Source organism: Rattus rattus, chromosome 10 (assembly GCF_011064425.1).
Source record: "Rattus rattus isolate New Zealand chromosome 10, Rrattus_CSIRO_v1, whole genome shotgun sequence".
In the NCBI taxonomy this organism is placed as follows: domain Eukaryota; kingdom Metazoa; phylum Chordata; class Mammalia; order Rodentia; family Muridae; genus Rattus; species Rattus rattus.
The window spans coordinates 36,887,735-36,912,395 of NC_046163.1; the positions used below are offsets into that span (position 1 = coordinate 36,887,735).

Here is a 24,661-nt window from a genome sequence, read left to right on the forward strand (position 1 = left end):
CCTTCCTCTCCCCTTCTCTCCTATTTTCTTCCTTCTTATTCTCCTTGTCCTCGGCATACTGAGTACTGGGATTATAAACATGTTCAGCTCTCAAGGTTCTTCATTTGAAAACATTTGTTTATTTACTTACTTACTTATTCATTGTGTATGTCTCTCTGCCTGTGTGTATGCATGTGTCATAGAGTGGTCCGTGAAGGCCAGAGGACAATTTGTGGGAGTCAGTTCTCTTCTTCCTTCCTGTAGATCCAGGGCACCTAAACTTGGCAGCGAATGGCTTTACCTGCTGTGCAATCTTACGGTCCCTAGATTATTATAATTTAGGCAAAGAAGCATCCTTTCAGCCCGTTTAAATGGAATGAAACAGTTGGGCAATACTTCCCAGGACCAGAGTTTCCAAGAATTGAGAATATTCTACAGTGTAGGTGTCCTCTGTGGGTGTGAGTGTGTGTGTGTGTGTGTGTGTGTAGGTGTGTGAGTGTGTGTGTGGGGGGATGGTTTAGACGGTTCCACTAGTGAAGGAGGAATGAAGTGTAGCTGAGGGAGCCTGAAGGCTAAGTAAGGGATTTTGATCTAGGAAAGTGTCCAGGGCTTGGTCTTGCAATGAGGCTGGGGCTACTGAGAGGCCGACAGGGACGTGATCTGGTAGAACCATGAGCTGTGGTAGAAGAGGCATTGATTGGGAATATTGGTAGATGTATACTTAGTAAGGACTCACACTGGACAGTGAACCAAGAGCCATGGCAGACCAGGGAGGACGACCAAGTCAGAATGAGATAGGGAGAGAAGCAAGGCACATGACCAGCAGCCTGGAGTAAGTGGGGTGAAAGATGGCGGTGGGGAACCAATGTGAAGAGGAGGTGTTGGGTCTAGATGGACACTGTAGAAGAGTCTCCATATGAGTCCTCTACACTCCTGTGCACGTCAGAGCTGACAGGCGTGAGGTGGAGGTCTCCTGTGGGAGCATGATTGGGTCAGAGTGTGAGAAAGACGCTGTGTGTGCGTGTTTATCTTTCAGGGCTCGCAGATGTTCCGGAGGCAACTCTCTCAGCTTAACTTAGGTTGAATTGGCCCTGAGTCCTGTTGGGCCGTTGGATAAGGAGCCATACTCTCTGCTTTAAGTTCTGTCTGTGTTCCTATTGGCTGCCACGCTCTCTGTGGTGTGTTCTTCATGATGGTCTCAGTGAGACTCTGTATTACTTCAGCTCCATCTTCCCAGGGACAAGCAATTCGGTCTTCCAACCATTGTGGCCCTGGGCTGGAGTGGTGGGCATGCTGCTGTCTGTGATTCTGAGTGTGCAGAGCTCCCGTGGCAAGGGTGCTATTAAGCAAAAGATGGTGATCTGAGGGACGATTTTCCCTTTGGGTTTTGGAAATGAACTTCCCACATCCCTGCTACATCTCTGCTACAGATTTTTGCCTTGGGCCATTGATTTTTGATGGGGCTCAGTGAATTGTGAAAAATATCTCTTACTGAGTATGCTTAAATCTCAAATCAGCTGTAGAGCTTATTATATCCTTGTTAAGCATATCCCATAGTTTGTCATCAGCAGGATCATTTCTGGTCCCTCTTCCACACCTCCTTGGTTATTGAAAATGGCTATTTAGTGCTTGTGAGTCAAAGCTCTACAGACCCAGCTTGAGATGAGCCAGAAAAATGATGCTTGGTGGATGGATTTGGTGGGGAGGAACTGAAGGAAGCTGGGAAGGAGGGGCCCAGAAAGAAGAGCTTCTAGGTTTCCTGCTGGGCTACGCAGACAACCTGGAGCTGTGGGTAGACAGCTCACCAACAGAAGGCGTTTAGAAGGGACTACCCAAGAGTTAAGGCATTAGGGCAAAAATACAGAAAAATACCCTTGACCAATGAAGTCTGTTCAGGGTGTGTGATTCAGTCAAGGTGCAGCTGATCTTCCCCCAAAGGCCACGAAGGCACAATAGAGCAGAGAGAAGCCTTGTTTCAAAACAGAAGCTCCTCTCAAGTGGAATATTCAAGGCCTGTGTGCTGCTGACGGGTCTCCTCTGGGCTTGGTCTCCACTGACTCTTCCTTTCTTCTCACAGCTTCACCAGTACGCTGGCGCTCAATGACCCTCTGCAGACCCTCTTCCAGCTCATGTCAGGAAGGATTCCACAAGCAGCCATGGTACTCTCCGTCGCAGGCTTCCTTCTCTACCACAGATTCCTAAGGGTTGGGAGTAGGGTGTTGGGGACGGCTTGGGAAGGTAGCGACACCTTTCAAGAGGAAGCATGAATGATAGTTTATTAATTATCTACAATGTGCTTGGCCCACATATGATTTGATACACAGTATTTGATTTCATGAATGGAGATGGAAGTTATTATCCCTGCTTTGCAGACACAGAAATGGAGGTGCCAAGATGCACAATGGCTCAGTGTGGAGTAAGGTCATGACTGGCTCGGGTCTGTCTGGCTCCAAAGACCTTGCCTCTCCCACAGTGCCTGATTGACAAGAGCTGTTGTTGCTCAGACTTCCCACAGCTGGGCTGCCCTTCTGTTCCTGGAGGGAAGTGTACCCATTGTACATCAGTCCTCCAGAGCTGGACACGTTAGGCTTTGTGTTTTTGGAGTTGAATATGGCTGAGGAAAACTTGAGAGCTTCTCTACTAGGACAGACCTTATCTTTTTGCTCAAATGTATTCTTTTTTTCCCCAATAGCTTTACTAGGGTTGGTTTTTTGTTTGTTTGTTTTTCTGGGAGTACAGAATAGCTTGCCTTTTGAATGTACGCATTCATATCTTAGAATTCAGGAACATTTTCTTGGATTATATTTTCCAGTATTTATTTTGGTTTCATTTCTAGGAGTTCCATGAATATGTATATTTCATACATATAAACTATAGGTAAACATGTGAATTATAGAAATATAGGTATCTCCTTTTTGAGATCCATGCTGGCGTCAAACTCAGTATGTAGCTAAGGATAATCTTGAACTCCTGTCTTCCTGTTGGCATCTCCCGGCAAGTGTTAGGATTCCAAGCATGTGCCACCATACCAAGCCTTTCCTTTTTCCTTAAATTAAAAATATTCTTGTTCTTTTCCACCTCATTGTTTTCTCTGCCCACTCCTGTCTTTCCTTTTCTTGCCCCAGTCTCTGTCCTTCATGGTCTTTCTCCCAGGGTCTCTGGCTCTTGTGGTCTAACACTTCTGTCTTTGTTTCTTTAATGTTTCCCCATTCCTTTCCTAAGCTCTGCAGGTCACATTTGTCTCTTCCTGTTCGGTGCCATCTCTCTCCTGAGCTCCTTTATGTTCAGTCTATGTTCTTGCCTCACAGAAGTACTGCTTCGTTATCCCGGTTCCCACTCAATGCATCTCCATTCAATCTCTGTTGACTTTTGTCAGCTGTAGCTTATATTTAAAGCTTGGGCTTTTGCTAGCAACTGGTTTTAATGAAAACGAATGTCTCATTTCCCCCCCTTTGACCCTCCTCTTACTGTAGATAATTCTAAGAAAAGCAAAGCAAAGAGAAATGATGCCTTCTGTCCCCCATCATTAAACCAATGGGCTATTTTGGAAGACAGGGTATGCTTCACAATTCAGCTGAATGGAAGCTTCAGCACTGCAATGAAACTGCGTCATGTCACGAAGCACCTAATGGAGGAAGTGATATAATCAGCCTGCGGTCCATTGGACCTCAGTGTCGAGGCAGTGTTAGCTAATTTCCCCTGCTCTGCGATGAGAGACCAAGGCTCTGCAGGCAGTGTGCCAGTATTTGATCCTAGAGTGTGAGAACTCTCACAATGAATACAAGGCCACCCTTCTTCTACACGGGTAGTGTCATGGAAGAAGCAACAGATGTGGGTTTCCTTCCATGTCTAGGTTTGACGTTGCTCATTATTGCTGGGCAGACTTGGCTGCTACTTAATGATAGTTTTTCTCTTTGTGGAGATTTTGATGGCCAGCCAATAGAATTATGGGAGAGAATATCTGAACCCACCAGCCCCCATGCTTGCATTTCTATCCCATCAGGAAAATTAGTTAATGAATTCTCTCTCTCTGACTTTGACTGTCTCTCTGCTGTCCCTGTCTGTCATGTCTGTCTGTCATGTCTATCTGCCTGCCTGCCTCTGTCTCTGTCTCTCTCCCTCTGTCCCTCTCTCTTCCTCAATTAGTTTTACACTTGAGACTACCCTTGTCTTTCTCCAAACCAGAGAGGAAACAGAGGACGACTTCCAAGATTATTTCCTTTTTGTAGAAAAACTTCCCCTTCTGTTATATTTTTGAAGATCGGGCAAGAAGAGGCCTGGCTTCTGTGTTTAAGTGAGAGTAGCAACGTCCTTGTGGTCTGCTGTTGTTGGCAGAAGAAATGTTTAGCCTAGGGTGTGGCTCAAGTTCTAAGCTGTTGTCATAAAATAAAGTGAAACCACCATTAGTCTGATGACTTCTTATGACCACCTTATGATATCTCTGTATCTGTATCTATCTATATCATCTATATCTATATCTATCTATATCTGTATCTATATCATCTATCTACATCTATATCTATATCTATATCTATATCTGTATCTATATCTATATACCATACGTGTGTTGTTGAGATAGATAGGGAGCAAATATCACATGGATAAAGCGTCCCTTGTTCCTTATGATGATTATAAACATTCAATAATTACAAGTAGTTGGGAACTCTAAGTGTTAGCAATTACCGTCAATTTCATTCTCTCTCTGTGTAACAGGATTGATGTAGACTGTTTACAAATTACCTTTCCTCTCCCGAGGTTGTGCTGTGTTCATCTGTAAGTGTGTACACACAAGTGTGTGTTCATGCCTATTGGGAAATTTGTAAAGTGCAAACCAAGTGTGAAGAACTGTGCTGTGTGCTTCATATAACGGTCTCATTGTATTGTCATGGGGAATCTTCTCAGGTAGAAATGATGCTTTCTTGTCTAGAGACAAAGAAACCAAGGTTCAGTGAAATTAAAGACACCGCTACTGTGAGGCAGGACTTGGGTGGAGTAACTTAAAACCTCCGAAGAAAAAGACATTAAAAGTGGGGATATGTTCCATGTTCATGGATTAATAGAACTAATGTCAGGAAAATAACCAATTTACCAAAAGCTGTTTACATTTTAATTCAATCCACATCAAAATCCCCACCTCATTCTTGGCAAAAATAGAAAACACTATCCTAAAATTCATATGGAAACACAAAAGACCCCAGATAGGCAAAACCATCTGAGCATAAAAACAATGTTGAGGGGTTGGGGATTTAGCTCAGCGGTAGAGTGCTCGCCTAGCGAGCACAAGGCCCTGGGTTCGGTCCCCAGGTCCAAAAAAAAAAAAAAAAAAAAAAACAAAAAACCAATGTTGAAGGGATCATCTTTCCAGATATTAAGGTATGTTGCAGAGTCACAGTAGTACAAAGAATACGGTACTGGCTCAAAAGCAGACATGTAGGACAATGGAACAAGATCAAAGACCCTCACACGAGCACAGGAAACCACAGTTATTAATTTTGACACAAATGCCAAAAACATAAGCCCGAGAAAAGGAAGCATTGTCAACAAATGGTGCTGGGAAACTGGATGTCCACATGCAGAAGAATGAAACTGGACCAGCGTCTAACTCCTTACACAAAAACTAACTCCAGACAGGTCAAAGACAGGTGAAATCTGAACACGAGGAAAGAGCCATGTGTCTGGGTTGCTTTGAAATTCTACAGATCTGATGACTTTCTCCTGCTGCCTGGTGGGGTCCACGGCCACTGCATTTGAAAGCTGGCTTGATCATCTCATTCCTTAAGTGGCAATAGGAAGTAATTTTACAGCATCGCTGTGAAGGTTGCCATGTATGGAAGGGCCAGGAAGCACTAGCCACTTGTAAGATCCTGTGAGCAACCAGAGTCCCTGACCTTTGTGCCGGGTTAGCCTGGGCAAGGATGATCGATCTTTCATTTTCCCTTTCTCGCTAAAACACCAGAGTTGTTTTGCAGTGTTGGGAGGGGGCAGCAGGATATGGGGAGGAGGTTGTCTCTAGATGTTTGAAGTGAAGGCACAGGGACGAAACTGCAAAATTAGTAAGATAATAATGCCATCTTTTTAAAAAAAATCACCTTTATAACTAGTATGTATCTGTGTGTGATGTACATGTGTGTATGGGTTTGTATGTGTCTGTGTGCTTTTGTGTATGTGTTTCTGTATGTATGAGTATGTTTGTGTCTAGGTATGTGTATCTCTGTGTGTATGTGTCTGTGTGTCTGTCTGTGTGTATGTGTGTTTATGCGTATATGGGTATATGTGTGTGTCTGTGTTTTTTATATGTGTGTTCTTATGTCTGTGTGTATGTTTTTGCGTCTCTGTGTGTATGTGTCTTTGTGTCTATGTTTCTACGTCTCTGTGTGTGAGTGTGTGTATGTGTGTATGTGTATGTATTTTTGTGTGTGTCTGTATGTGCGGGTGACTCTGTGTGTATCTGTATGTGCATGTATGTGTATGTTTATGTTGTTTTCCTTCTTTTTAGTTTTATTTTGAGACAGGGTCTTACTCTGGGCCAAGCAGGTCCCAAACTCCTGATGCTCTCTTAGCCTCCTGAGTGCTAGGTTTGCAGGTGTGGGTCACCAACTTGTTCTGGGCCACACAGCTGCTGCTTCAGGCAGAGTGAACTCAGAATCAGTGAGTAATGGCCTCACACACAATGTGAGGCAGCACCAGTATGAATGTGAATAGCACCAGTAGCATAACAGACATTCCCTGAACTCCAGACCAACCTATAAACAGCAGCCTTCTTAACTACACCCTGGGCTGTGCTAAATGGTTCTGTAATTCCTCATTATTTTTCAGTGTTGTGGAGACAAACAGTGGGGAGACTGGCGGCCCCATTTGGCTGTGATCCTGTCAAATCAGGCCGGAGACGCGGAGTTGTACCAGCGAGCGATTGTCAGCATGGGGGACACCCTGGGTAAGCAGAAATCAGCTCATGCCTTCCCTACGGCAACTTTCCATGACTGACCCGTTAGTCTAGTGTTTCTAGTGTTTCTCAACCTTCCTAATGCTGGGACCATTTGATTCAGTTCCTCATGCTGTAGTGACCCCCCACCCCCACCCTTCACCATAAAATGATTTAGTTGTTACTTCATAACTATATTTTGACACTGTTAGCCTCCTGGTTAAGAAACTCCAGGGAAAGGCACATGGATCTTGCAACTCCAGTTTCCCAGAGTTCCCTTTGCTATCTTTGTTTGTTTGCTTTTCCACATCTATTTCCCAGAATTCCCTCTGGGAGTTTTGTGTTTCCATTGCTGTCTAGCTTCCTCTTCATTTTCTACTTACAGGTGAGACTCCTGTACCTAGAGCTAACACAGGGGCAGGCCACTTCCTGTTGCCTTGGGGCCTTCAGTGGCTGTATACCATCAGATGGGAAATGCCATTTTTGCCTAAGCCACCTTGGTGACTCTCTGTCTTTATTTCTATGATCTATCTGGGAAGAGGGCCTTACCAGTACGTAACGTTGTAGGGCTATCCAGATCGCTACTCCACAAGTGTGGTCTGGGCCTATGAAGTAGACATGTGTAGGGTTGTGACGAGGGATGGCAGGCACCCAGCTGCCTGCCTGAGAGGGAATCCCTGTTTATTTAGCATCAGACTCTGTGCTCGGTACTTCACCCACTGTATTAGCTGTGCTGTGACAAAATGGCCGACAAAACCAACTTAAGCAATGGGGGTTTCTTTGGTTCACAGGTACAGGAAACACAGTCTATCAGGGTAGGAGGGTGAGATGTGACCGGAAGCCTGGTATTCACTGTCAGGGAGCAGAGATGCGTGATGGGCTCAGCTTGTTCCCTCCTTCCCCGTCTTTTCATTCACTCCCAGATCCTACCCCAGAGGATAGTGCCTCCCACACTCCAAAAGAGTCTTCCCAGTTCAGTTAAACCTCTCTGGAAACACCCTGAAGGCCACACCCAGCCCAGCGGTATTTCCTAAGATACTCTATTCAAGTTCACAATGAAAATTAACAGTCACACCCACTTAATTCAAGTTTAAGGTAGTGGAAAATGTTCGGAGAACATTTAAAAACCAGGAACAATTTGGTAATTGATGCGATTTTTCATGAGCCCAGGAAAAGCCTTCAATTATCCAACCGCAGTGGAGGAAGCAGCCACACCCCACGAGAATGTTTGAAATCCATTTGTGATGTCACCCTTTACTTAGGCACAGGGGTCTCTTCTGCTTCTCAGCCTCAGGAAGGACGGCGACTTTTAGAAAATCCCCAAATGAAAAGCCCACCAGGGGGATGTGATAAAGCTCACAGTATCCTGGTTGAGGCTGGTTAGAACTGAACTGTGGTATCTGAGGTCAAAAAAGCTGATGCAGGGGGAGGGAGATGGAGGTACCATGAGCACTCCCCTGGCTTATTCTCACGAGGTTTCTGCTCTTTGAACCTGGGCTCCACTATTTATCTGCTCTACTCAGACGGTGGGTCCCACAGGCTGTGTTTCACGTCTGGGCTCTTGTTCTCCTCCTGCAGCTGGAAAAGGGCTTGTGGAGGCATCTCACTTCTGCTACCTCATGGCTCACGTGCCCTTCGGCCACTATACGGTGAAGACAGACCATCTGGCCTTGGTGGGCAGTAACCACAGGTATGCCACATCTGCAAAGATGATTTCCATGGGTTGCTTTAGCCCTTGCTGGGAGCCACCACTGGCTCCTGCTCTGCATTGGTCTAGGCAAGGTGACCAGAGGGTGCCACATCACGCCACCAGAGGGCCTTTGGTGCTATAGGTGACTTTGGTATGCACTGCACTCTTATGGCCACCGGGTGGCAGCATAGCTCCACAACGAGAAATAACAGAAAGAAAACCGAAAAGAGGAAGTTTGCAAATACTGTATTTTGGGCAGCCCTAAGCTTATTCTAGGAGCCTACTTTTTGGGCCCTCCATACTACCTCAGTACATTAATTTGGGGCACAAGCTCCTCGGAACCTTCAACATTGGTCACTTGTTTTCTGGTAGTCACATATCTGGCCTTTTATTCCCCAAGAACCTCAGAACCCTGGAGGAGTGAGCTGAAGCAGATAAGCTTGCCCTGGGTGATCCTCACTGTTCTGAATCTTTCTATGCCTTTCTCCTTAATAGTTATGATTTCTGAGCAGTCACGATATTGTGCTCCTAGAATTCCAGCAGCCAAGTGGGATAGATAGGAGGATTGTAGCAAGATCAGTGCTAGCCTGGGCAGCACATTGAGTTCTAGGCTAGCCCGCCCACCCGACAGCCAGCCAGCCAGCCAACCAGCCAGCCAGTCAGCCAACCAGCCAGCCAGCCAGCCAACCAGCCAGCCAGGGCTACTGACATGTTTCAGTAGAGAGAAAGAAAACATTTCTGAGATGCAGAGCTCCAGGGCCTTTGCACTGTTTGCTTTGTTACAGATTTGCCTTATAAAAAGGTAAATGCACCAGGGGAAGCCAGGTATAGAGGGATTGAAAGCCTTGTCTAAGGTAGCATCTCAGGTGTACCATCAGGATGGACTTGGAGTCTAGATGGCAAGGTTGCAGGAGCCAAAGTTGTAGCTGATGTCCCCAGCCCTCTGCCACTGTAGCTATATGGGAGTTCATGGACTCTTCTCTTGAGAGCCTGGGCTCAGACAGAATAACAATCTTCTCAAGGAAGCCTATCCGGGCCAAATATGACCATAAAGGTACCTAGGTTAATATGCCTCCTCTCCCATGTTTATGTTAGCTTCTGGAAATATTCTGGTGACTGGGATGTAGGACACTTGGCGAGCTGTGGCGGGAGACTGAGAAAAAGAGAGAGAGAGAGAGAGGGGGGGGAAGGGGAGAGGAAGAGAGGGGAGGGGAAGAGGGAGAGAGGGAGAGAGGGGAGAGGAGAGGGGGGAAAAGAGAGAGAAGGAGAGGAGGGAAGGGGAGAGGGGAGAGGGGAGGGGGAGAGGGAGAGAGGGAGAGAGGAGAGAGAGAGAGAGAGAGAGAGAGAGAGAGAGAGAGAGAGAGAGAGGAAGGGGAGAGGGAGAGGGGAGGGGGAGAGGAAGGGAGGGGGAGAGGGAGAGAGGGAGAGGAAGAGAGAGAGAGAGAGAGAGAGAGAGAGAGAGAGAGAGAGAGAGAGAGAGAGAGAGAGAGAAAGAGATCTCATTCACCTGGTTTTCTTCCTCACTGACTGACTGAACTTCCTGTGCCGTCTGTCATTTCTTTCTGGCTCGATTGTCCTCCCCATTCTCTGCCAGGCCATCTGCGGTGCCCCTGGACTACACAGCTTCCAGCTTCCGAATCTTTTGCTCTTGGCAAGGCTGCTCTGCCTTTCTTGGGGCATGCCAGGCGGGAGGGCTGAGGGCTGGGGGCTAGTTTTCAGGATGTGGAAGAGGGAGAGTTGCAGTGCCTCATATTACTTTAAAGGAGGCGTAGAACTTCCTCCTCACAAGCTGGCTCTTCCAGAATGGCTGGCACTTTCATTTAGTTCCCAAACCCAAGAAGATGGAGGGCAAGGAGGAAGTGCATCCATCTTGGGCCCACCATCTCTTTCCTCTTGCAGAGTTGCCTGCGGGCAGCATGCCCGCCTCACCTCTGCTCTTGTCATTCTCTGCTTTTAGTCAAGAGTTTTTGAAATTTGCAACAGTTGAGGCTATCCAGCGGACGGAAATCTTCGAGTACTGCCAGATGCTGGGCCGCCCCAAATCCTTCATCCCGTCCTTCCAGGTAACTGACCCCGGGTGTGTGTGGGTGTGGGTGGGGCACCGGCGATGCTGTGTTTAGGTTGTGGGGAGCCACGTTCTTAGCCTTGTTGTTTGGCCCCTGGTACAACTGGCCAAGTCATCCCCTGCGTTTGTCCTCTTCAGTGGGAGTTTGGGAAGGCTTAGGGTTTCTTTTTATGTTCCCGGAAGGTCAGAATTTTACAATATAAAAGCAAAATGGTTCAGAGGATTTGCTGGAGGCTCTTCCCTTACTCCATAGGGAAAAATCTTGCTGCAGTTCTGCCCTCGCCCCCCTCCCCCCTTACCTTGCTTCTGTAGCCCTGGGCTCTTCTCTCCCGCACTTCCACTCAGCTCCTCCTCAGCTCCCACAGTCCTCCGTCCCACGGACTGCTCACCTCTGACCACGCCCCTTTTCTCAAGGAGCTTCCCTCCTGCTCTGTCTTTCATCTATTCCCTCTTTCCTCTCAGGGTTTCAACTGGGTAGGTGGTAACCACACTGCCAGTCTCTCTTCTCTCCCCTCAGCCCCTCTGTTTGGCATCTCATTGCTGCCTTATGTCCATCGATGCTGGCGTGGTGTCCTCCTCCAGTCTAGTCCCCCATGTGTTTTGAGACCTGGTACCCCGTGGCCTTTTCTCTCGTCTCTTGCTGGTGTGGAGTGTGACGTTCAGTGGAGCCCTGCAGCAAACTGGCTTAAAACTGAGGTAGTTTGTCTCTGTGCTGAGTATTCCAGCCATGGCACAGGCTCCAAGACCCCCATCTCCCATTCACCGCTCTGGATTGGATTTTCTTTCCTTTCGTGGGAATGAATCCCTGTATTGTGGAACACATGGCCCATGTAGGCTCTCCTCTCTGAGAGCGTTGCCCTGACTAGCTGCTCCTCCACAGGGCTCCAGCATAGGCACTTTGGTTGCTTTTCTTTCCCTTCATTATTCATCCCACCCACATGTTTTGTAGCCGCTGTTCTGGGCTGATAGTCATAGCATGGCTATTCTTACCGACTGTTTCCCACACGGTGCCACCATGCTTCTTCAATATCACTTCTAAGTCCTGTGGGGGTTTCCCCTTTCACAGATGATGTAAGCATGGCTTGAAGGACTGGCCACACGTTACCAGCTCACGTGTGCATACTGTTTGTTCGAAGTGCTTTGTGTGAATCACCCACTTTTATCTTTATAGCTTCTAGTGGAATAGGAGGCCTTGTCTGGGCTATATGGGGGAAACAGGCACAGAGAGACAAAGGGGTCCAAGTGTCCCACACCCAGCATGAGCTTGAACTCATCCTATAGCTCCTGCTCTGAAAACTCCTCCCCAGTCCTGCGTTTGTCTGCATTTTCTTCAGGGTTTCACAGCCTCTGCAAAGGGTGTGGTTCTGTATCTTCACGTGAGCTCTCCCGCCCCAGGGCTGCACTTCACAAGCTCAGGCTCCCTGTGAGGTGGGCTGTTGGATAAAAGGGCTGCCTGCTGCCTTTCCAATGGAGACCCAAGACCGGGAAGATGAGTTGATGCGATCCCTGAATCCTCTTCTCCATAATGCGGTTCCTATATGTAGGCTGGATTTGGAGTTGTGCCCGCACGCAGATAAATGGCCCCAAGTGGCACAGGGCCCTTGCTGTTCGGGTGCCAGAGTGAAGGGAAACTGGCACTCAGCTGACTTCCAAGAAGTCTTATCTGCATTTCTACCCGTCTCCTGCCTGGATGGACTCATCGCTGGCCCTGCTCCTCTTCACAGGTGTATAAGCTCCTTTATGCTTCCCGTCTGGCAGATTACGGCCTGGCATCCCAAGCCTTGCATTACTGTGAAGCCATTGGTGCAGCTGTCCTGAGCGAGGGAGGGAGCAGTCACCCCGTGCTATTAGCGGAGCTCATCAAGGTGAGCGTCTCAAAGAGGTCTCTGTAGGTGTTTTATCTTCAGTGTTCAGAGGAGCCATTCTAGAGAGGCTTAAAGTCCACATTTCATCCTCTTTGAACGCACGGCAAAATTGGAGCCCACGGCTGTCTTTGACCATGTATGCATGCCCCGATGTGATAAGCAGAGGTCCTGTTTGCACAGAGCACAACTGGCTGGGCAGGGGGCAGTGGGGCTGGGGGACTGGAGAGCAGGCACCACACGCTCCGCTTGAAAAGCTCTGCTCATCTCCTTTTCTGGGTACAGTTAAACTGCAAGCTACGGTGAGCTGTTCTAATTACAAGAGCGAGCCTTTGAAAATAGATTTTAGTGATTAAAACAGGAAATGATCCTTATTAAAATACTTTTAAATGCATGGAATATTTTATCACGTGTGGGAGACATTTAAAAAAGAAAACAAAAGCCATACATACCCATAGTTTCTTGGGAAGAAACAACAATCGGCGGCCAAATAGTTGTTCCAATTAATTGAAGGGAAAAAAAACAAAAAAACCCTCCATTAGTTAGAGAGTAAAAGGCAGCATGCGCTTCAATTTCTGTATTGCTTTACATGAGGCCCAAGTGCTGGATTCTAGAACCAATAAAATCCGTGCTGCAAGCCCCGCCCCTGCCCCGCCCCCGCCCCGCCCCCGCCCCTGCACACACTGCGAGTGGGTTGCTGGCCTAGGTTGAGTGATTAGAGTTTCCAGATAGGGAACATAATGACCCCTTGAAGCAGAAAGCTGCATCAGGTTGTGGGCAATGTAGATCTGAACCCCATCCAGACCAGACACAGAATTAATATTAACAAGGTCCTTGAGTTTTCCCCGAATTCCTATTCTAGAAGCTTCTTGCAGAGAAGGCAGCTTTGCAGGGACACAAAAGCCGAAGAGCTATTTTTTTCCTCTCATATTTTGGGGAGAAATAATGCCAGAATGGGTTGCTTATTTATTTATGCTGCAATTTTGGGAGATCTGCTGAATTTGTTATTTCTCAATTATTCTTTGTTATGTGATGTTTGAGTGAATTATGGCTCCTCCTCCTCCCTTCTTATTGCCTCTCTCCCCTGTTGTCTTTCCATGTGCCCGGTTCTTTCTCTTCTCTCACTTTCTGACCCTGACCCGCCTGGAAACTCGGCTCAGCTTGCAGAGAAACTGAAGCTGTCGGATCCCCTGGTTTTAGAAAGCCGCCGTGGGGACAGGGTCCTGGAACCGGATTGGCTTGTGCAACTGCGGAGGAAGCACAAGGAACTGGAGGTGAGGCCAGTGGTACCAGGGTCACTGGGTACCCCGTGTTCCCCTTTTCATTCCCAGACATAGGATAGACATAGAGGTGCTAATTCCCACTGTGGGTGTCTCCTATCGCCTTTGAGGCATGGTATGCGTCCCTGAATGTTGGGATTCAGAACATTTTGTTCCTTGTGTCTTTGCCCTGTGCAAACATTTTCCTATGTTTGCCTAGTGCCACAGGGGGGTGCTCTTCCCAACCACTCTTGCCCACCTCCCTGTCTCTGAGGTCCCAGAGTGTTTCATGAGCATCAAAGCTCCCTCATCTCTGTTAGGAACAATGGATCACAGTGGACCTGTGTCACTTTCATGTAATGTAGGGCAATTGCTTAAAGGACTTCCGGGCCTTTCCTTTTTGTTCTGACAATTGCAAAAGCTGCTGGTCATAATCAGAAGAGTAATTGGAGCAGGGCCTCCCCCATTTTCTTTCTTCTACTCTGCTGTGAAGGCCGGACAAAGTGGATCTTTAAATGCACACCGCCTTTTCTCCCTTCCTGGATAGCAAACTCTGAGGCCCGCAGTTTAGTTCCTTCCTTTGACTTTCACTTTGGGGAGGATGGTGACCCTCAGTTTGGGGAGGATGGTGACCCTCAGTTTGGGGAGGATGGTGACCCTCAGTTTGGGGAGGATGGTGACCCTCAGTTTGGGGAGGATGATGACCCTCAGTTTGGGGAGGATGGTGACCCTCAGTTTGGGGAGGATGGTGACCCTCAGTTTGGGGAGGATGGTGACCCTCAGTTTGGGGAGGATGGTGACCCTCACTTTGGGGAGGAGGGTGATTCTCACTTTGGGGAGGATGGTGACCCTCAGTTTGGGGAGGATGGTGACCCTCACTTTGGGGAGGATGGTGATTCTCACTTTGGGGAGGATGGTGACCCTCAGTTTGGGGAGGATGGTGATTCTCACTTTGGGGAGGATGGTAACCCTCAGTTTGGGGAGGAGGGTGATTCTCACTTTGGGGAGGATGGTGACCCTCAGTTTGGGGAGGATGGTGACCCTCACTTTGGGGAGGACGATGACCCTCAGTTTGGGGAGGAGGGTGATTCTCACTTTGGGGAGGATGATAACTCTCAGTTTGGGGAGGATGGTAACCCTCACTTTGGGGAGGATGGTAACCCTCACTTTGGGGAGGATGGTGACCCTGGCTGTTTATGTCCTGGCTCTGAATAGAGCTGAGAGACCCAGGAAACAGTATCTCATCTGCATGATTCCGAGCATTCAGTGGAGGTCCCTGTGTCTGGTCATTCCCCCGAGACATTTCTTAGTGACTCAATTTTTTCACTACCTTGTCTTCTGCCCTTATTTTCCTTTATACTGTTTAAAGGGATTTTACTTTATTTTAAACAGCAAAGTAGAACCGGAGACCTCAGAGATCCTGATCTGACTCCTTCAGATATTTACGGAGCCAGAGGAACAACAGGTACCCACCGTAAGATCTGACTACCATTATCTGATTAAAATATTTTCAGCTATACCCGCACTTCCTTTGCCTTGGCGCCTTCTTCTTCTGGAAATCAGACCTGTTGATCCAGGCTGCCTCTTTGGATAGGCCCTTGCTGGTCTCACAGACCCTGGAAACATCCAAATGTCCGTAGCATGAGGCTTCCTGCTTCGCAGGTCAGAATTCCCAAACACTTGATCATTTCTCAGTTTCTTTTTACTGCTAGCTAATTGTCCCAGCGAGTTATACTTCTTGAGGCCAGAGATCACACACTATTAGTATCTCTCGTGGTGTTCTAGACATTGGAGTTGTGAAGCTTTTGAGCTATCAATTGGCCATATAGTTGAAATCAATTTTAAAGTGTTTTCCCAGCCTCCTCCCTCAGAATGCCTCCAAGTGTCTGGTCAGCAGGAATTATATTCCAAATTACCTCCATATATTTTGTCAAAGCCACCCCCTCTGGGGGTGAAGTTCAGACAAGGTACCCCCGTCTCTTGCCTTGCAGCCTTTAGTACTTCCTGGATGGGCTGAGTGAAGCTTTGGCCTCTGATTCTTGGCTTTGTGAGAGCCTGGCTGGGCGTCTCTACCTCATGATGTTCTTCCAGCCCTGGCAGGAAGGCTGGCAGCTCACAACATTCCTGTGCCCCGGGGCCAAGCATTTCATATACCCACACCTTAGTTGAAGCATCAGCCAGGCCGCCTCCAGGGCAAATGAATCCTCACTCTCCCCAAGTGAAGCCATCATCTCTAAAGTGTCATTTGAGTTTAAAAAAAACAGTTAAAAACTGTAAGCCTTTAAAGTCTAACAAAGTCCCCTTAAAGGAGAAAGTGTTTATCCAATATTAAAAGGAGTAGAGTTCAGTTGGATGTCTTTTCTGTCCTCTCCACTCACAGGAGAAGGGCTCAGAGATTATCCAAGAAGTGAATGCGTAATTCTGCAGACAACAGAGAGGTGTTATATAGCTAGTCAGTGCTGTGCTTGCTAGCAAATTAACGGAAGCCACATGGAACAGCCAGCCCGTGGGATTGCTTTCTAGAGAAGACAAGAGCAGGAATGTTTAAGAATGATTTGTCTGTAACTGCTGCTTCTTCTTCCTTAGACACTCCCTACCTCGATCTTTACGGCCAGCAAAACTACTCAGAAAACTCTGAGTACAGCTCAGCCTTGTGGCCAACATCTGAGCAGACAAGCCTGACCAATCCCACCCCACAGCAGCCTTTCCCCCTGCAGCGAGATACCTACTCAGAGAGAGACGGCCCAGTACACACGGGGACCCCAGTGCCTCTTTACTCAGTTCCTGCAACCCACCTGACAGTGACTAGTGGCTCCAGTGGTGGCAGCGGTGTGGCAGTGACAGGGGCTCCTGGAGGAGGGGTTGGAGAGGAGATGCTGCAGAAACATCCTGCCCTTGGTAAGACCTGCCAGCCAGGCTGGGTACCTCGGAGGGTGGAGTCTTAGTGGTCAAGAAGCAGGTGAGGGTGGCACTTGGACCTGCTGGAAGACTTGGGCCTGGGACTGATGAAGGCACTTGTGGGCTGCTCTTTTAGCCTGAAGGAGCATGTTCTCTTCCAGCCCTCTCTACTGGGGCAAGCAGAGTAGGACAGACAGCACTCAGGTGGGAGAATCCCTGAGGTCTAGCTCCACACTGCTGTAGTTTCCTCCACACCTAAGGAACAGTCGTGGTGTTTAGCAGGCAGAACTGGATTGACTCGTGTGTCGTGAGTTAGCATAGATCGAGTAGAACCGAGCAAGTGGACATTGCTTTTGCTGTGACCTGCTTGTGGTATAAACTCTGGCCACTCGGGCCACTGGGCCCCCTGTTTCCCTCTCTGCCAGGTGGGTAGAAAGGGCCCAAGTCGAGGTTCTTGTCTCCATTTTTCTTTGGTGCTTCAGGAGAGAACACAGTGCCTCAAGAAGCCGTGCAGGATCCTGATGGTCTAGCAGCCATTTCCAGTCCTCAGGTGAGCAGACGAGGTAGGAGGAACACTGGTGACTACTCCAATGGGTGTGCGTTTTGCTATCTGCTCCTGGTGTCTCAGTCACACCCAAGCTCCTCTCCGGCACTGGCAACTCCTTCCTCTGCCTCGCGCAAGCCCATCCTCCTTTCTTTCCATGTGAAACCCCAAGAGTCAGGAAGGAGACTGAGTTCTCATGTCTGCTTAGCCCCGCCTGTCCCTTCACCTGTGCTGCTGAGGGACAGAGCAGTAGAGCTGGTGCATGGATGGGTCTCTCTTTTTGCTTCCTCTTCTTCCGCATTGAGGAAGAGCATCGGTGTTGGTTTAACATTTGCCTTGGTTAATGTCAGATCTCTCTGGCAGTGGTAAGAGTGTGGGCTTATGTCTTTTTCTTCTGCTTTTCTCCTAGCTGTCTGGTCATTGTGTCTAGTTGCTGACAGACAGCACAGCCCTTAACTTGGATGCCAAGCAAGATGTTCTGCAGCTCTGCGTTGGTTAAGTGATTGCATCGTGTAGTTTTCTCAAGTAGTAACAGGCTGTACAGGTCTTTTGTTTTTAAATTTAGATTTATTTATTTTTATGTGTCTGTGTGTTTTGTCTGCATGTCTTTCTGTATTCTATGTGTATGTCTGGTGTCCACAGAGGCCAGAAGAAAAAAAAAACCAGATCTCCTGGAACTGGAACTTACGCATAATTGTGAGTCACCATGTGGGTGCTGGCAGCTGAACCCAGGTCTTCTAGGAGAACAGCCAGTGCTCTTAACCACTGAGCCATCTCTCCAGCCCCAGGGCCGTGGATCTTTAAAAATAATGTATTTTTCTTTTGCAGAAAAAATAGTACATTATTGTTCTAGAAAAACTAAAATGAAGAACCAAATAAATACTATGCAGAATTCCATGGTAAATGTTTTGGTTCTTTCATTATTTTTCTATATATATATATTTTTTTTCTGGATATATATATATAATATATATATATTTAAATTAAAACAGGTGTGTTTATTTCCTACTCATTATTTAACACCATACAAGATTTTTTTTCTGGTATTTATATTTTCTAAGAAATGGTATGACAAGATCCTTTGTGTGTCAGTACTCCTTTCCCTCCTGAGTGTCTGTCAAGCTCCTGAGTGTGCTGGGCAGTGTCGTGGGGCTGGCTGTGCATCTGTGACTGGTGGGGGTGACTAGAGCAGACCAGCACTGGGCACTGGGCAGGGATGGCTCAGGGCCGTGTCTCTGTGGAGGTCTTTGAGCAGAGATGAGAGGGTAACATGGAAATGAACCATGTGACAAGGGCACAGGTGTCAATGTAGAGAGAGCCCTGAGTGGACACATTTGGATTAATGGAGGGAGGTTCCTGTGTTAGGCAGCAGGGTGCACAGGGGAGAGGACTTAGAAACAGGCCCTTTCTTCTCTGCCTTCTCTTTTCCAATCCCCCTCTTCTCCTACAGTGTGCTTTCACCTTTCTTTCACTATTGCTCTGGTGGTCATCCAGAGCACAGGCTCGTGCCTAGGTCTTGACTTATGGAGCCAGGAGAAATGCCTAGGTGGAAAGCCGGGCTAGCATCCCTTCTCTGCATTTTACTAGCTGAGCGGATTTGGACCTTGTTACACTTTTTTTTTCATATTTAGAGCCAGAGTATAATAATAGTATATTTCTCACTGTACTGTTGCAAGGATTCAGTGGATCATGATATAGGAAGCTCTTAGAACAGTGCCTGTTACACTGAAAATATTATACCCAGCCCCAAAAAAAGAAAAGAAAGAAAGAAAAAAGAAGCCTTTTCTGTATTTTGCTGTAGTGTTTTTGCAAAGCTTTTATTAATTATGTTCTGTTTTGAGTATGAGATGAAAATACAATATAAGGATCACACTCACATGAGGTACCGTGTAGACAGACTCAACAAGACATCACACAATGGGGCAGGGGTGACCAGGGTCTGGAGATGGGGAGTAGAGATAGGTGTTTCTGGTGAGAAGATACCTGGGATGGGTGCTGCTGCTGCTGCTGGCTGGACAACATTGTGTGTACTCTCAATGACATCGTGCTATAAGTGGCTAAAGGGAGCTTCAGGCTGTGCATATTTTACTGCGATAAGGAAAAGTTAGTGGGAAGCGGGTGTGGGTGTATTTGGCTCCCCTATGGCATCTATGTTCTTAGGCGAGCCTGTTAGGATATGAGCTCTAAGGTTAGAGTCACTGGCTGCTAAGTTCTCTGGCATTGGAGTGTGAGGATCTCTCAGAGGTTGCTTTCAGAACCTCATCTCCAGCAGCAACTTCCATGCACCCTTCTCTAGATCTCGGCCCGGTTTCCGAGACTATGACCTAGAGAGGTTATATGGTTGACAACCCACCTAATGTTAGGGAGAAGATGGAGAGTGGGTAGGTCCTGGCTTGTCTCCTCTCCTGTGACCAACATTTTCATGGGTAAACCTGACTCCCTTCCCAGTATATTAAGCTCTTCTGAGGCTAGCCCTGGTTATGGGTGAGCCGTCATACGTCATATGGAAACGAGGTCTGTAACCTGTTAAACACCATGTGATTCTCTGTTGTTTTATCTCAGACACCACCGGCTCCCAGGGATCGAAGTTTTTCTGAGGATTCTGCCATTTCAGCCAAGGAGGATGAGGAGGGCTCTTCTGATGGAGCCGACAAACCACCTCACCCTGATGCTTCACAGAAAGAAAAGCCGAGAGATGGGAAGAATACAAAGGTTGGAAACTTGTTCTCTGTGTTTTCCCCCTTTCAATCCTGCTTCAAACAGCAGAGCAGTCCAAAGCCTTGGTCCCTCCACGCTTACCTCATGCCTGGCTGACAGCTCTCACAGCGGGTGAGAGAAACAAGTCCACTGGCCTTAACAGTTCCCCTTTCCCCTCAGAGCTCTGGATTCGGCTGGTTCAGCTGGTTTCGATCAAAGCCTGCCAGCAGTGTGTCCACCTCTGGAGATGAAGACTCTGTGGACAGTTCTGACTCAGAGGTAACCTCCACAGATGGACTGGTAACCCTTCCTGTGGACTCCAGAGGGAATCCAGTCACGACACAACCCTGGCATCATGCTCTACCTTGGGCTGAAGGAAAGGGAGGCTCTGTGCTGGGAGAGCACTGGAAATAAGTCTTTTTGTAAAGACAAAAGGCAGAGTCAGACAGGCCTTAGAAGTCAGACGTGTTGGCTCATGCCTATAATCAGCATTTGGGATGCTGAGGCAGGAGGAGTGCTGTGAGTTCTAGGCCAGCCAGGGCTATACAAATTGGCTTCATTAAAATCAAAACAAAAGGGGTTGGGGATTTAGCTCAGTGGGTAGAGCGCTTGCCTAGGAAGCGCAAGGCCCTGGGTTCGGGTCCCCAGCTCCAAAAAAAAAGAACCAAAAAAAAAAAAAAAAAAAAAAAAAAAAAAAAAAAAAAAAAAAAAAACCAAAATAAGACAAAACAGCAGCTATGCCTATACACCAGAGAGAGAGAGAGAGAGAGAGAGAGAGAGAGAGAGAGAGAGAGAGAGAGAGAGAGAGAGAGAGAGAGAGAGACAGAAGAGAGACAGAGAGACAGACAGAGACAGAGACAGAGAGAGAGACAGAGACAGAGACAGAGGGAGACAGAGAGAGGGGGAGAGGAAGGGAGAGGGAGATAGGGAGAGGGAAAGAGGGAGAGGGAGACAGAGGGGGAGGGAGAGAGGGAAAGACAGAGGGAGAGAGAGAAGGAGAATGAGAGGGAGAGGGAGGAAGATAGGTAGATTGATAGATATGAGGTGGGCAGAAACATTAGAAAATTAAGATGAGGAATTTTTACTTCAGAGGTTCAGCAACAGGAAGCTGACCAGCCTCCTTAGTAGAGGCCTCACAGAACAAAATGGTATTAGTGGAAGTTGTCTACATGGAGTTTACTATTGTGGATGCTAGAACGCATGTAGGCTGCCATGACTTTGCTGAGCACTAATGTCACCTTTCCTGCCTCTTTCTCACCAAGCAGGAGTCTCCCAGAGCATCACCACCTCACCATGCCAGCCTGGGCCTCTCACCAACACCTCCTCTCTCATCCCCATCTCTGCCAGGTGCCAGCACCTTCCCGAGAGGCACAGGTACTGCCAGCCTCCAGTCTTCTGGGTGCTGTTGGTACTCTTAGCTGGGGGGTACCCTCTTGGAAAGTGGGAACTCCTCGGCTCTGGGCACGTGAAGCAGCTTGGATTCCTTGCCTTCTAGGTGGGAATAGTCTCCAGGGATCCTCAAACAGCAGTGGAATGGCTGAAGGCGTGGGAATTGGAGGGTTCTCGGGGCCACAGGTGAGCAGGCTGTGGGCGTGGGGCTGGGACTCCAGACGATATGTATGTGTGTGTGTGTGTGTGTGTGTGTGTGTGTGTGTGTGTGTGTGTGTGTGTGTATGTCTTCAGTGGGCTGGAGAAGCATCCCTGCAAAGGATGGCTTCAGGATACGGAAAAAGCTTCTGTATGACTTGGCTCCAGCGGCCTACAGAGTACCTCAGCCTGGAGGGCCTAGCCAATGGAAGGGTGGTTTTTCACAAGTCTGGGGCATAAAAGTGCATGGTCACAGTGCTGGCTGATCTGATTTCTCCTGAGGGTTTTCTCTTGGGTTTGCAGCTGTCTGCCTTCCCCCGTGTCTTCATCATCCGGTCTTCCCTCTGAATGCGTCTGGGTTAACTCTCCTCCTTTTGTAATGGTATCATACATGTTGTGCAGGGCCCTGTAAAGCCTCTTTGAGGATTATCTTTCGTGCTGAGATACTGGGGCTTTATCAGATGCATTGGAGAATCACACTCCAGCTTGTATAGCTTAGATGGAGTCCAGGGAAGGGCCTCTTCTTCAGTCTTAGTAGGCAGTGGAGTTCACTCGTGTGCACTTGGCTGGGACTATCATAAATTCTTCACAAATTGTCTATATAGCTAGGGATATCCTGTCTATTGCTAGGGAAATGTTTCCATTTCTTCAAGCCTGGCTGGAGTGCTCTTGTAGCATCTGAGGCCTTCTGAAGAGTTTAATAGTGATTTTTATGATCTGGTATAATTTCTTGTGACTTTTTCTTCCTATTTTCTTTGGGTGTAAGAACTTTTGCTTCTGTTTAGCCATCCCTGGTCCCGGCATTGGCTATGCCTGCCTGAGGTTGATAAGAAGCCCATTTGTTGGCTAACAGTGATCCTTGTGGCAGGGTTTAGCATACCAGGAGGTGGCCAGGGGTCAGATTCTCTGTTGTTTGCATCCACAGGGCGTTTCTTCTGAGTTCTACTCCCAGCCTGGTGCCCTGCCTCCTCCACCTACCTTGCAAGGTGCTGTTCCTCTCTACAATCCATCTCAGGTCCCTCAGGTAAGGACCAGCCTTATGGGGAGGAGCTAGGAGTTCAGGTTATAGATTAAGGAGGGCAGTGCATAGTTCCAATTTCCCACTCACTGAATGCAAGTTTCTGAGCAATTACTGAGTCTCTCTTAAGTCATTGTTTCTACATCTGTAGAAGCTTACAGCAGCTATCTCTATCTATCTATCTATCTATCTATCTATCTATCTATCTATCTATCATCTATCTATCTATCTATCTATCTATCTATCTATCTATCTATCTATCTCTCTATCTGAAATATCACACCCCCAAACATTACTCTTGGCCTGTAATTGGTCCTGAGATATAAAAGACACAATGCAGATATTTTAGTGTGGGTGCCTTCTCCTGTCTTGGGGTGACGAGGTTCCTGCAAACTAGGTCTCTGCCCCTCAGTAACCTAGAGATGACTCTGCAGATGCATCCTTTGGCCTTTGACCTTTATCAAATCAAACTTCCTTTCACCATCTTTCAGAGGCGAAGGCTGGCCATTAGAATACAGTGTTGGAAAGGGTACCCTTGCTATTCCCACTAGTCCCCAAGAGGAGCCATGCTTGTAGTTGTACTCCAGTGTAGTCTCTTTTCTTCTTTTCCAGCTTCCCACTGCTAGTAGCCTGAACCGGCCAAACCGCCTAGCCCAGCGCCGCTACCCAAGCCAACCATGCTGAGAGTGACCGTCTGTCCCAGGGCCGTGAGGATGACCACCTACCCATCCTGGGCTCCTCTTCTGGAGCACAGCTTTCCTGTTGCTTTCTACTTCTCAGTGTCACCTCACCTCGTCACGCTCAGGCCCGTGTCGTGAGCCTGCTGCACGGGCATACCTGGAGATTGGAGACAGGATATCCTAGACAACAACTTGGTCCAGTCTTCAGCTTAGTTTGAGAGTGATGGAAATTGTCTCATTAGATGGAGGAATGGGGGCCATGTCTATGGTAGAGTGTCATGGCAGCAGACTTGAGGTAGAAGCTTGAGCACCTTGGGAAAGCGAGGGCCCCGAGAATCCCAGGTGAAAACCGGAGATGACACTACCTGGCTGTACAGTAGGAGCTCAGAGCAACGTCCCAGAATAACTCGGACTCCCTCCATAGATCCGCTTAAAGACCAGTTTATGGCTCTTGTTAGTGAAGTTTTTACATTGAATTTGATTATCGCTGCCCTTCAGTGATTCCCTTTTCAATGACATTTCAGCAATTTTCCTCCTGGTCCTAGTTTTGCGCGCATTTTCTGTGTGGTTCAGACTAATTATATTTCTCTCACTTTCTTAGCCGGTCCTATTTTTTTCACATTCTGACATCTGGCTATCAAGTTAGATTGCTGTAGGCATCATATTGTCATGGTAACTACTGAACCTAATGATGCAGATGGATGGAACATCAGTATAATAAATAGTGGAAAATGTTTCCTAAAACGTCATCCTTTCCATAAGAGGGGAGGAATGGGAGCTTCATATTGCTAATACCTGCCTTCCTACCTCAGGCCTTTGCAAATCGATGTTCTGTGAGGGTCACCGGGGCCCCATGGAGGAGAAAGATGTCTTGGAAATTTCCATTTTTTCCTTTCAAACCTCAAATAGAAATGCTTCTTGCTGTTTGTCAGATTTGCTTAAAATTGCTCGTCACAAAGAACATTTTTTTGTATGTGTAATTGTACATAAAAGTTTTGTACTTTAATGTACTATGGTTCTGATGTTGATAGCGATTAAATCCAGATAATTTTATAGCAAATGCTTGTCTGTGGCTGGTTTCTGCAGGGGGAGAAAATACATTGATGGTCTCTTCCCTGAAGTCTTTCTAATAACGGTTCCATTGTGTGATCGGGTGTGAATAGCTAGAAAGAGCCCTTTGTTAATGGAGAATCAAAGACTGGTCTTCTTCACTTCCAGGTCTACTCTAATGCTATCTTTTTTTCAATTTAAGAAATACGGACAAAAGCTCCCCTAACCAACTCGTCAGTTCACTGGATGAACGTGGCATATTCTGTCTCCTGTTCTTTTCATCCTAGATGACATTAGAAACTGAATACGTAAGCATTTGGTACTTGGAAAGTCCCCACTGTGTGCAGCTTTCCTTCTGAGGATGGCTGTTTCTTAGGTTTGGTATGCTGACACCTAGCTATCCTAGTGAG

General features: G+C 47.4%; 1 protein-coding gene across 1 annotated transcript in view; it reads left to right on the forward strand.

The window, feature by feature from the left end:
• Positions 1–24,261, forward strand: part of Sec16b (SEC16 homolog B, endoplasmic reticulum export factor) — a 38,828-nt gene extending 14,567 nt beyond the window's left edge. Inside the window, exons 11-25 of the mRNA XM_032915366.1 lie at positions 2,057–2,138; positions 6,796–6,913; positions 8,480–8,591; positions 10,549–10,654; positions 12,381–12,521; positions 13,679–13,792; positions 15,170–15,242; positions 16,364–16,675; positions 17,158–17,225; positions 19,782–19,931; positions 20,097–20,195; positions 21,182–21,290; positions 21,412–21,491; positions 22,429–22,527; positions 23,134–24,261. Of these exons, the coding sequence (XP_032771257.1) occupies positions 2,057–2,138; positions 6,796–6,913; positions 8,480–8,591; positions 10,549–10,654; positions 12,381–12,521; positions 13,679–13,792; positions 15,170–15,242; positions 16,364–16,675; positions 17,158–17,225; positions 19,782–19,931; positions 20,097–20,195; positions 21,182–21,290; positions 21,412–21,491; positions 22,429–22,527; positions 23,134–23,205 (1,735 nt within the window). The 3' untranslated portion in view covers positions 23,206–24,261. The remainder of the gene's footprint in view (positions 1–2,056; positions 2,139–6,795; positions 6,914–8,479; positions 8,592–10,548; positions 10,655–12,380; positions 12,522–13,678; positions 13,793–15,169; positions 15,243–16,363; positions 16,676–17,157; positions 17,226–19,781; positions 19,932–20,096; positions 20,196–21,181; positions 21,291–21,411; positions 21,492–22,428; positions 22,528–23,133) is intronic.
• Positions 24,262–24,661: the final 400 nt, after the last annotated feature.